Source organism: Spermophilus citellus, assembly GCF_964194105.1.
Source record: "Spermophilus citellus genome assembly, chromosome: 15".
Classification (NCBI taxonomy): Eukaryota; Metazoa; Chordata; class Mammalia; order Rodentia; family Sciuridae; genus Spermophilus; species Spermophilus citellus.
In genome coordinates this window covers 2,151,233-2,164,807 of record NC_138195.1, presented here as the reverse complement: position 1 = coordinate 2,164,807, position 13,575 = coordinate 2,151,233, and the positions used below count along the sequence as shown (strand labels likewise).

The window sequence follows — 13,575 nt, the reverse complement described above, 5'->3', positions numbered from 1 at the left end:
AAATGGTATGTACAATCATGTAATAGGACTTCCTAATTTAATTCTTAAGCAGGTTCTAATCTTCGCTATGACTGGTATTCGTGGTTCAGCTTAAGACTTACAAAATTGACAGAAGCTAAAATTCTCTTTGCCACCAAAATTACAAATATTAAAAAGTTCAAATATGCACAGAAAGCTGCAGTAAGACTCTAAATTTCTATCTGCATGCCATGATCCAGACTGTACCTAACAAAAACACGGTACATTTATATTGGAAAACAGGGTCCCATTTATTTGTAAGAAAAAGCTGGATCTCAGCGTCCACCAGAGCAAAGGTCAATGGCAACCTGCACACAGGCCTCAGTTCCACTTCTTGCCAGAAACAAAATAGAATTTACATAAAAATAGATATAACCCAGATAACCATATACACCAGTATATGGCCAGTGCTATTTACATTAAAAATGTTGCATTGCATAAGTCAAAAAATAAAATACCATCATGCATTTCATTTTAACTTTTAAGGTGAAAAATGCAGTTATAGAATTAAGTTTTCTTACCATGATTGTCCCAATATTTACTACAGGAATTACATCCAAAGGTTTCTTGCTCATGTGTCTCATTTCATTCATTGCCAGCTATTAGCCTAAATGTGACACAGATTATATGTCACTTAAGCAACAAGAAACTTTTGAATAACCTCTATTATACTGATGTACTAAACTAAAGTTATGGATATATAACCACATTGAAAGTTTTGATGAACATGTGTGAAATAATCCCAATAATTACAGTTCTTCAAATGTAAAAAACCATTTGGATCATCATAAAGGTACACTGAGGTCCTTTCAAAGTTTAATGTCATTCTTCAGACAAGTACAGACGTAACACACTTCTAAGAAATGAACATTCTTTATCACTCTGCACAAAGTAAAATACAATGCATTAATCAAAAAGGGGAGCATCATATAATTGTTACACTAGATGACGTTTTTGTCATTTCTTCAGGAGAATGACTCTTTATCACTTCTTTGATGAACTGTTCCAGTGCAGGGAAGTAGCCCTGGCACTGCCACGTGTCGTTATGAGTTCCATCTGGAAAAATGGCTAGCCTCTTAGTCCGAGAGCGGGAGAGTTCATAAAGCTGCTTCATCTTTACTGGTGGAATTAGTTGGTCGGAGAGTCCAGAGATGAAAAGTGAAGGCATTCTGCACTGAGAGATTTTTCGGTAGGAGAAAAATTTATTTTTGTAGCACCATAAAGGAAGGTAACGCATTGGAAAGAATGAAAATAAAGTGCTGGCCATATGCGGTATGCTTAAAAATGTGTTCTCCACCATAATGGCTGAAATCCTATGTGAATTTTCAGAAGCCAAATGAATGGCCACTGCTCCTCCCAAGGAACGGCCAAAAAGAAAAATTTTTGTCTTATCAAGGTCAGGTCTAGTCATCACGTAGTCTAGCACAGCTTCAGAATCTAAATAGAGCCCTTCTTCACTTGCTTCTCCTTCGCTTTTTCCATATCCTCGATAATCAACAAGCAAAAGATTAACTTTGAGGTTAACCAACATAAGCAATGCATTTGGTAACCTGTGACCTATGTTGCCTACATTCCCATGAAAATAAATTATAGTTGGGGAATAGGGTGAATTGTCTCCAGTGTATCTTATTAAAATAAGATTTAGACGGACTCCATCTTTGGTTCTGATGAAAATGTTCTCATGTGGAATACCAGTGGGCATGGGAACATAAAGGCGTGAAGAGGACGGCTGTTCTGGGAAATAAAGCAATACATCCTGGAATTTATAGAGAATACCTGCTATTGATATGAAAATTAACAAAAGTAAGATAATGCCTCCATACAGATGAAAAGTCACTATTAAAGGTAAAAGAGAAATACGACAGAGAGCCCAAGACCACGAAGCCAAGGCTATTAGCCATCTTTCAATGAAGTTCCACAGCATCCAGGACTTTTCCATTGTAGCTCTCCGTAAGTATCCTAGAGAGAAAGATAAAGGATATCAATAATTCACCATATACCCATTACTTTTAAAGATCTGTGAAATAATGCAGTTAGTATCCTTGGGAGCCTACATGATGCCACAAGAAACAAGCTGCTGTAATTCTCATTGCCCCACTCCTTCACAACAGTCTCCAATCTAAGGTACCCTTCAGAGGTATACTTATGAAATGCAAATATTCACTGAAATTATTCAGTTTTTAAAAAGTGCTTATTTGCTGCTAAGTACCTTCATTCATGTGTTTTCAATGATGTGACAGGAAAATGATGACGCCATTCCCAATTTTACAAAGAGGAGATGGAGGTTCAAGGGCTGAAGTGGATGTGGCCATAGTCCCACCTCTACAGGCAAAGGAGCGAAGAAGCAAAGATGCACTACCCCAAAGCTCACGGCTCGTCAGCTGCTAAGCTATGTCCATCTAGGGCAAGTTCTGCTAAAGAGGTAACTACCCGATTCTAACCCTGCCACACCAAGCCAATAGAGTTTATTTTCAATATCTTTTTATATTTAAAATTATAAGTAAACCAGGGTAAAAAACAAACAAAAAAACCCCAAATATTTCCTTCTACCTGAAGGTTTTTAGTTAATACAATACTAGAATATTGATTTTAAGATTATTTTTGAGAAAAAGTTTAATAATGTGTCTTTCACACTAAACATAAGTTTAAGATTGCCAGTGTTTTGCGAGGTACAGGATCTCCTACAAAACACTTGTAGAAGTTTCATGATAAGGTGTTACCACTGATTGCTATAACATATTTTAATACCAATAAACACGTGGGGGGGATAATGTGGAACAAATGCACAGTAATTCTCTTGAGAACAAGAGGCAAACCAAAAAAAAAAAAAAAGACTGAGGAAAAACTTTAAAATATTACTGCAGTATATAACACACATAAAAAAGTAAGAAACTATCACACAGTTTTCTTTGTTACAAAATAGTAGTCTACACAAGCTATCTTAACCTGCCTGGAGTTCTTTTGCCATTTTATCAGGTTTCTCAGGTAATATCTATCTACTTAGGCTTATTTACTAAACTTTTGAAAACACTAAATCTCCCTTTATACTTTATTATACCACAATAAAGAAATTGCACTTATCTTCAATAAATAATTGTTATTGATTTTTAAAAACTCATTGTGTGCCATGAGCAAAAAAAAAGCATTTCAGTACATATGAAATTTAAAACTGAAAGATCATCATAAAATCAAGTTAGATTGGTTATTAAGACAATGAGTTGAATGGTTTAAAGAACTTGATTTTCACTATTATTTCACTCAACAGATTTTCGTATTAGAATTTTTATTAAAATGAATCTTTCTAAACCCACAAGTGGAACTTTTCTGGATTCAGAGAAACCAGCACTGCCACCCAGTTGCAGGAAGTTTTATTACCAGGGGTGCCTCCTGCAATCTATAAAGTCCAAGATTAAAAACTTATAAGCAATGCCCAAATGCTGCTGGTATTAAACCTGCCTACAATTAGATTCAAAGATGTAATAGACTGAATAATAAGCCTCCTGTGCTGAAATGAACTGTTTGTTTTAATGATCTGCCAAGCTATTCATCAGCAGATTGGGCAGAGCTAATTTACACAACTTATCTGGGCACTTCAACGTCCCTTGTAACAGTTTCTTCATTTTATCTTTTAAAGTGTAAGTGATATCTGAACGATTTTGTGCTTAAAAGTTTCATTAGGGATATCTAAAAACAAACTTCATACACGAAAATAAAATAATTTTAATTTTGGCACAATGATTTGAATTAAAATGTCTGGGATCATTTGTGTTTGTGTGTATGTTAAAGTCCTACAATGTATCATAAGATACTATTTGTTTCTTTCCAGGCATAGTGGCACACAACTGTAGCCTTAGCAATTTAGGAAAGAGGTGATCTTAAATTCAAGGCCAGCTTCAGTAACTTAGTGAGACCCTGTCTGAAAATAAAAAGGGCTGGGTACAGATCAACAGTTGAGCGCCTTAATACCCGCCATTGCCCCCATCCCCCAAAAAAGCTACGGTAAAAAATGTCAAATTTTTACTATTTTTTCTACAGCTAAACCAAAAAGTCATTTGTGAATTTATGACAGAGGTATAAAATGAGTGATTCAAACATAATTTATTTGGTGATATAGTAGGTAATGGCATATTGACATTACATCACGCTTAAAATCTGTGAATAACTTTCTATTTATCACCCATTTCCAATCTGAATGTTCAACAGTGAAATTTTTTAAAATGCCTGCATATAAGGTTAGTCAGTAACAAAATAATAAAAACATTTATAAATGCTATAGCTATGTTTCTCTTCTTTGCTTCTGTGATGAGCATTTCTGGCTTTACTGCTCCTGTCAGTTCTGTTCAAATCAATAACACCAGAATTTAGTGAGTAATTATAAGACAAGGAAGATACAGAAATATGAGGAACACATTATCTGGATAATCAGGGATGGGGGGCCTTGGCTTTCAAATCAAAGTTTTAAATAAAGTCAGGTAACAACACCATAAATATAAAGTTCTAAATAAGTGGAAAAGGCATGTTTTTAAAAAAAAAAAATTGTAGCTGTAGATGAACAGAATGTCTTCATTTGGTTTTTATTTTTATGTGGTGCTGAGGATTGAACACAGTGCCTCATGCATGCTAGGCAAGTGCTCTGCCACTGAGCTACAGCCCCAGCCTGATAAAGCATGTTTTGAAATTTAAAATACATTTACATCTGTCTAGATAAAAATCTATAGTTAAATTTTTCAGCTACTAAATTTTCAAAAGTTGTTTTTTCTAGCCTTTTTAATGTCTAATTTCAGTAAACAATACTGACTTTAAATCTTTAAGGCCAGGAACTGTTTCCCTTTTCACTACTGTATCCCTAAATGACTACAAATACTCAAGATCAAAATGTTTCATGCATGAATAACCTAATAACTTATCTGAACTATTAGATTTCCAAGAAAACACAGTAATATTCTAAGCCACAGGTATATGTTTAAGACTGGATGTCAGGAACAAATGGCACATTTGGTTAAGTCTTTTATTGGTTAGGAATAAGAAATTTGGGGGTTTTCCACAAAATGTTCCAGAAAGGTCACTCCAAGTGACTGGGAATGAACACCAAACCTTACAGTAGAAGTGGCCTCCACAGCAGGAATCCATTCTGAGGGCATGTGTCCTCTGACACGCTGCCACTGCAGGTGGGTCAGACTCACGGCTTGCGCTGTTTTCCTCACCCCATTTTTGTCCATTTCTCCTCCCTACTCTGAATCATATTTATACCTCGAAGATGCTATTGGAGGAACTGGATCAAGCACACTTCATATCAGGAAGGTTTTTTTTTTTTAATTTTTTTTAATATTTATTTTTTAGTTCTCGGCGAACACAACATCTTTGTTGGTATGTGGTGCTGAGGATCGAACCCGGGCCGCACGCACGCCAGGCGAGTGCGCTACCACTGAGCCACATCCCCAGCCCCAGGAAGGTTTTTTATTTATTAAACTAGCTGAAACCATGGCAAAGCACAATGACCAGCGCCATGTGTTAAGGGCCAACAGCCTTTCCTAGACTCGGCGATCTGATGCCATGGACTTGAACGGACATGAACAGACTGCACAGGGGCCGCAGCCTACGTGGTGTGGGCCTGCTGTTTATTTTGTTAATGAATTATAGTGAAGGGTTAACAAAACCTTTCTCCTTTTCCATATAAAAATTGGCCTTTGGTTAACCCTTCGGCAGTTTCCCTGGAAACGTAATAAAGGTGAGATATCAGCTGTGTTTCTAAGCAACATTGTTTGTGGTTATAAAAAAAAAAGGACTCCTACTGGTGAGCTCTTGTGGATGACAAAGACAGAGTCCCCAACCACACTGAAAGCTTAAACAGGGGTTTCTCTGAATGGAACATGATTTGTAATTGCCTTATCCTTTACTGACTCCTAGATGCAATATCCATGTGTTACAGAGGATACTATTTCCTGATAAGCATGAAGCAGCTAAGTAAGGTCAGACCCACATCCATCCATGTGTTATCTTGCCACCAGATCTGAGCTATCACCTGGGAAATGCACACTTGTTGGTAGCTGACATGCTGGCGTGTTAGCCCTTATCATCCAACAAAGCAGAGGCTGAGGCTCACTATAATATTTGGATCTTGTGAATTGAGTGTCCAGTTGATCCCAAGACTTGATTATGCAGGATAAATGAGGTAATTGGTTGTCCTTTAAAGTCCTGTGTGGCAAAGCATCTATGAAATGTGTCATTGGAAGAGAATTATTTGACAAGCTCTGTTGCATACTAAAATGTATTCACTGGTAACACTTTAGCCTCATATACAATCAAAAGAAATCATGACTTTAATATGGTCATCAGAGTTTTTAAATCAGAGTTTTTACCGAGTAGAAGGGTTGCACAGTGGGAAGAAATGCCAGACCTGTTCTCTGAAGACCACATGACAGTCAGCCTATCACCTCTCTGCTTCCACCCATCTGTACGGCTATGTAATTTTAACCTTACCCCTGCATCTTAAACAGCTGACTGATCCCCATTTCTCAATTCTGCCTTTGCCCTGTTATCAGATCTTATCTCACATGTCAAACATCTCTAAAACCCATTAATATGTGGCTTTAACAACTCCCAGTTAACTCCTTCACCACTTGCTGAGAACCCAAGAAGCAAGCTCTTACCATGAATCTCAGAGTAAAGCTCACTTACTGCTGTATCTGAAGGATGTTTCTCTGTCCATGCTGTAAGACGCTGCCCTCCAACTGGTGATCACTGTGGACTCTTCCTCCAGCATCAATATGCTCCCATTCCTACCTCTCTCTAACCTATCCCCCTAGACACTGGCATTTCCCAAGGTCCGTCCTTTCAGGTTCCTTTTACTGTTTGGATCTGGATTGTACCCACAAGTCTAATGTGTTCAAGGCTTGGCTGCCAAATTGTAGTGCTACAGGGAAGTAGTGGAACCTTTAGAAGGTAGGGACAACAGGAAGGAAGTGAGGTCACAGGAGGTGGCCTGGAAGGGGACACTGGGACCTGACCGGCCTTTCTCATTCCTCGCTTGCCATTCAGCATCAGGTGGGCGGTCTCCTCCACCATGTGCTCTGGGTCATCACATACTGCCCCTCCAGAGGCCCAAGCAATGGGAACAAGCGACAATGGACTAAAACCTCTGAAACTTTAAGCCCCAAATAAATCTTTATTTAAGGTTACTGCCTCAGTTATTTTGGTTCAGGTAAAGAAGGCTAACTAACGCACTGGACTTTTCACTCAGGGACTTCACTTTCTCATGATTTCAATTATCACACCTGTGTGTGAGTGAATCGCAGTCTCTTCATCTGCAATCTCAATTTATTTCTGAAGTATCTGACACTTCATTGACATCTCAAACTTCTCCAAACAACTCTTCCTCCCAGCCGAAGTTCTGTATGCATTACATTAATTATGAACAAAAAAACAGCCTATAAGCAACTATGTCTAAAGTATAAATTCAATGAGTCGAGATATATATATATATATATAGATAGATAGATAGATACATACATACATACTAAGAATTATGTGTTCGTGTCAAAAGTCACTACATGTGTATTACAGAAGCAAAAAATAAGTATCTTATTATAATATGTACTGATATTATATTAGAATGAAAAATCCATATAAATAATTTTGGTGCTTTCTAACTGATGTGTTTTGAGGGATCCTACTGATATCTGGCACCTCTCAAAAAATCTATTGAGGCATAACTGATCTTTATTATAATGCACAGGCAAACAGATACAATTATGATTCCTTCCCCCTTAATAGTTCTGATGTATGGAACTTCAAGTATCAGTGACATCCTATGTACTGTGCAGGAATTCTGATCATCATGTACCTTATAGAGGTGGTGATGGTCCCCTTGTGAATTTTATGGTCCTGATTAACTTGGTATGGTTAACTGAAATGCTCTGTATGCTTCCTGTCTTTAAATTCAAGTTTGGGTGGACAGTAACCCATACAAGACTGTAAATAAAAATAAAAATGTCACCATGTGGCTAGAAGTGCTAGCTGAATGAGAAGTCTACTATAATGGCCATAGTTGTCTGACCTCCAGTGATAACCTCATGTGCTCATGCTCCTTCATGTTCTTGAAGATCACAAATGGCTCCATTTGAAAGAAAAAATATTTACGTTACTATTCTATAAACGGGTGCTTAAAAAAATAAAGCTGAAAACTGAATACTCAGAATACCACTGTGTGCCCCCAAGGAGCTGTCAAATCTGTCTGGACCACTGGAAAATCCTACAAATGGCCTCCCAGTCTCTTCCCAAGCAATGGCCATCAGGTCCCAATACATCCTACTACACTATGTAAAGATAAAAGGCAATGCCACAAGTAACATGTGCGAATACCTGCTGTGCTGATCAGAGTGTGTGGATACTGTAGGCTATTTACAATGATAAATGCATTTCAGTCCTTACGCTCACATAGCTCAGGGTCCGCCAAATAATTCTCAAGCATCTCCTGAGCCACTCAGGAGACACACACATATAAACAAGACTGTATGTCTAACACAGGTTCATTCAGTTACAGATGAGACAAAAATCAAAGAAAGATTACAACTGTCCTGAAAACAGCTTAAGGAAATAAAAATCTTCACAATACCATCTACCTGGATCTCAAAAGCTTGTTTACTTACAGACACCAAGCGAAAACTTCTGCTTTGTTTGGTTCTTAAGTTTGTCTGACTCCAGCGTTCAGAATCTTACTTTTTCTATCAAGCAGCTGTCTGTTATTTATTTTTAATCACTCAGCACAACTATTCTAAATACTGCTAGCTCTTTTGAATAATCTAAATAAATACATGGAAAAGAGAGGACATTAGAGCAATTGAACTTGGTGAACTTTAAATGTTCCTATTAAATCCAAAATCTTTCTATGCTAGTGCTTCTCAAGAGGTTACTACAAACCCCTAGATGTCCTCAAGACACACTGTTGGGCCTCACAAGCTCAGAATTAAGCTCCTAATAACACTAAGACGTTCTTTACCTAGTGACTGACATCTCCACTAACAGTATACAAACAATGATGGGTAAAATTGCCAATGCCTTGGCAGGAATCAAAGTAGTGGTGCTAATGCGTAGGATTATCACCCTAAGCTCATAGTAAAGAAAGGGGGGAAAGTTCATTTCACTGAAGAATGGCACCAAAGAAGCAATAAGTTATTCATTTATTTGTATCTCAACCAATGAGTACAGTTTTCCAGCATGCTGTGTGACGTGTGTCGCAAAATGGCAAGCACACAGGAAGCACCTGTGCTGTATACTGAAGTACAACTGAACTGTAAGCTGCACTGGCTGCTTTTTTTTTAGGTGGCAATATTTTCATTTGGAAACACAACTGACAAACCAATTATTCAGACTTAGGTGTTTGGCAGACACCTTCTGGAAACAGAAGCATGTTTCCAACTGCTCCCCAACACTTCCTTACTTTTCTAATGCCATTGTGGTGGTGTTGTTGACAAATGTGAATTCTGAATCTACTAAACATGCCACCATTTGGAAGAATCTGTCATAACCAACAATACAGACTAAATGACCAATGAATGTCACAAATTTTGACATGAGTAAACATTTGTTGGAGGATAAACCAACAGATTCTAATACATCAAAACAAACACTATTTGATGCAGGTTCCAGAAGCCACTATGTAATTGACCTTAAGGACCCAACTCCTGTGAGTGTTGGAGTAGCACCAAAGAACATTCACGATTCCTGAGAAAATCATTACAATATTTACAACATGTCATGAGCCTGATTTTGGCCATGTTTCACCTCAAGGATCCTGAATGCAGAAACAAGAGAATCTGTCTTCTATTAAGCAGACATTAAAAATTATTTTAGAAAATGGTAAACGATGTCATAATCCTTTTGTCATTATAGTTGTTTTACATGAAACAATTATCACTTATGTTAATATGTAATAGACTTAGAAACTCCCAGTTATAATTTTTAACACTTATTTTTTAAAATAAAGGGGTCCTGAAACCAAAGGTTTGAGACCTGTACTGTACCTTCTAACTGCTTAACTTTATTGCCTTCCCTCCAAGAAACTTGCTTCCTTTAAATTATGAATGACACAGTATGTTTATTTAAATTCTTTGTGCCTTATATCATAAATTATAAATTTATTTAAAGTTCTTTACCCAGTAATGTTTTAATAAAAATTGAAGACCAACAAGACATGTTTCAATAATCATTGCCTTAATAACTAGGAGAGTAAAAGGGACAGATCTACCATTCTATTGACTAAAAACTTTTTAAGACAAAATTATATTTTAATGAAGGTCAGAACAATAAAACTCTAATTATTCAAATTATGTTTTAATTGCAGAAGTGAACAACATATTGCAAATATATATTTGACTTGCTGATTCCACCAATGGCAAAAGAACTTTGAAAGCTACAAATGTTTTATGTGAATGAGTTCTCAAAAAGCAATTTTGCCATAAGACTAAACAATTATAAATAGAATTATAAAGTCCTAATTCAAAAATACACGATTATGTTTTAAGGTCCTTCAGTTGGCCTTAAAATTGATAATGTTAGACGTTTGTCTAAAAATAAAAATTGTTTACACATTAAAATGTACATCACTGACAAGGCAATGGTGCAGGTTCAAGTGAAGAATGCAAAGAGGAGAAAGTCAGTTCATGGGTCACTGTGACACCCACATCACAAGGATAGCAAGGACCTCATGGAGCTCACTGACTCTGGGGCAATTCACAGCTTCCAATCACAATCGCATGATAAGCAACACAGAACTGATTCAGCATTCCTACATCAATGTATCTTCTCTCCCGATAATCACTGGAAAGTTAAGAAACAGTGCCAGCTGCCTAGCTGAAATGGAAACACAAATAGCTGCTATCAGAGTGTTGGAGACACCACAGAATCAATTATCTATTTCCCTAATGGTTACCCACATACCATCAATAATGAAAAATGTGTGTATTAATAGTCCTATGGGACAAATGAACAGTAACCCTCTAAGGAGGTGGTGGAGGTCAACTGAGTGGTTTAGAGAGCATTATGTACCTGCAAAAGTAGATACCTCAAAAATTATACTACGTAGCAACTTAGTAACATTTTGTGGTTGCTTTCTTCTGAGGAAAACTAAATGTCAGATTTTGTTACTAAGCAAAGCATTCATAATTTGCTCTGAGATTATAATATCTGCAAGTAGGAAGATGGTAAGCAATAAGAAAAACCACAAGTCTCTAAATGTAAATACTGACGTTAGGTTAGGTTGATAGTGAAATTCAGGAATTCTGCAACTTATAAATGGGTAATGTTTTAAAATTTAATCTATGAACTAGAGGGATAAGCCTTGGAATTTATTTTTTCATATGAAACCAATGCTACAAAAAAAGCTGGATTCTCTGGCTAGCTTGTAAATGCATGCACTTCACATCCTGGAAATACTATACCCTTACAAGGGATTTCAGCAGAATGTACTATTTTAGGAGTTAAGACCTTTATGAAACAACAACATAAGATGTAATAACGTCTCATGAAGTCTGTCATTTGAAGAAAAATTCTTAATTGAAAGAAAAAGAACTAAAACGTTTTTAAAAATCTACTCCAAAATAGGGTATTTATAGGCTCCAACTTTTAGTCAACTAAACAAGAATTGGAACTTGGAATCTCTGAGTAATGGTTCAATGAGTTATAAATTTATGAAAACAGAGAAATAGAAATAAATTCTCCAGAGATAAGTGACAACAGAGGTACAACCAGAAAAAAATGTGAGATCCAACAGTTTCCTGTGCCTACACTACGTCATACTGTTGGCCCAGGACGACTGAGTTGAGTAAATCCTCCTACTCGGACAACAAGGGGACTACAGCATACCTGGAAAGAGAGCTGTGAGCCCAGCGCCCCCTGAAGGCACAAGGTGCAGAAGCTGGCTTGTCCTCATGGTTCCACACAGACCATCAGGAGTGTGCAGTGGAAGGAGTGGGTGTTTTGGGGTGTGGTCTGTCAATAGCTAGGTAACTTTTCCCAACTCAATTTAAATATGTGTTTCCTTGTATGTAAAAGGAAGATGAAACATCTAAGTCAAACACTGCTGAGATCAAATACAGTAGTGTTAATAGCTACTTCTATTTAAACAAATTTAAACCATTTCATTACCTACTAGAGCTGTGTAAGTAAAAGTACGCACAACTAGGAGTCCTGCTAGATTTGGATTTAACACTGGAAATGACTCGTTGAAGATTGTGCCACCTGCACACAGAAAATAAGACAATGCCTCATTTTTCTGTCAAAATCGGCTCAGGTGGTAGATTCTCTAGCTCTCCTTGGGCCACTACTGCCAACATTCTCCATTCTGCAGGTGGTGTAAACTCTGATGGTGAGACTTACAGCCGGTGTGAGCAGGTTTATTATACTATGTGAGTTCCTTGCTGACAGAGACTTCATCCTGCTGAACTCTGCAGCAGACATTGCTATGTACTAAAAATACATAGTGAGCCCCTACTAACAGTGATTGACTGGTTGATGAGCTAAGTAGGATAATATGACACAAAACATCAGAAGGACACATTCTACTCTCATGCAGTAGAAGGAAGTTCAGTATTTTAGTCAAACATGTGACCAATCTAAGCATGCAGAAAAATAACTTATGAATCTACGACAAAAGGGAGGAGGATCGGTGAAAACCAAGCATGAAAACTTGGATTCCGCACTCGCCTTTCTCTTCGGTCGCTATTACTTAGGACGCACAGGTCAAGAGCTGCTGAACGGAAAGACTGGTTTCTGTTCGTTGTTATCTTGGCCAATCACACTAGTATGCACTTTGCTTAAGATGAACGACGACAGACATTTACAGCAAAAGTGGCTTCCCCTGTGTGGGCTGCCCCCAGATTTCTGAGAAGCCCCAGAACTTCTTGCAGAGGCACTGGCAGGCGGAGCTCATCGCCGGGCGGGCGCCAGGCGGGCGAGTCCAGGGTCCCGCGTGCGCCCGTCCCGGCCCTGAGCCGACCGCGGGGGCCTGAGCCGCTCGCGCCGCGGTCCCGCTGCACTTACTCAGGCTTGCTGGCAGGTTGCGAGGTCGGCCGCGGGCACGAAACCGGGCGCCGCGCAGCAGCGTCGCCCCGCGCCGCTTCCGTCGCTCCTCATCGTCCTCCTCCAGCCGAAGGGCCGCCGCCGTCGCCACGGTCTAGCCCGGAGATCCAGCGGCGCGGCTCTTGGCGGCTCCACTTCTGGCCAGCGCTCGAGTGTCGCCGGCAAATGTCCCCGCCGGCTCCCACATCACCTGCTCTCCGCCGTCCTCCCGGGTGGGACCCGGGCCGCCCTTCCGAGCATGCGCGGAAACCGCGGGCTGAGAGGCTCAGGACGGTGGCCGACAGGGTAAAGATACCTCAGCGCCTCCTTGCGGCCAAGGTTGCGTGGCTAACGCTCGCGCGTCTCATAACCCTGGGCCTCGCGAAAGGCGCTCACGATCACCACTCCCCCCCCCCGCCTCACCCCGCAAAAGCCCATCAGACCTTGACCCCGGGGACTCCATGACATCGCCTTTCTTTGTTTTGACAAAGAAATCCTGAT

At 39.0% G+C, this 13,575-nt stretch overlaps 1 protein-coding gene across 1 annotated transcript; it reads right to left on the bottom strand.

The window, feature by feature from the left end:
• Nucleotides 1–634: 634 nt before the first annotated feature.
• On the bottom strand, nucleotides 635–13,340 carry LOC308634468 (protein ABHD13-like). Its single transcript, XM_081268276.1, has 2 exons — nucleotides 13,057–13,340; nucleotides 635–1,977 (listed from the first exon to the last, which is right to left on the bottom strand). Exon 2 carries the CDS (start codon nucleotides 1,955–1,957, stop codon nucleotides 944–946), a length of 1,014 nt encoding a protein of 337 aa, XP_081124402.1. The 5' UTR covers nucleotides 1,958–1,977; nucleotides 13,057–13,340; the 3' UTR covers nucleotides 635–943.
• Between the last annotated feature and the right edge of the window lie 235 nt (nucleotides 13,341–13,575).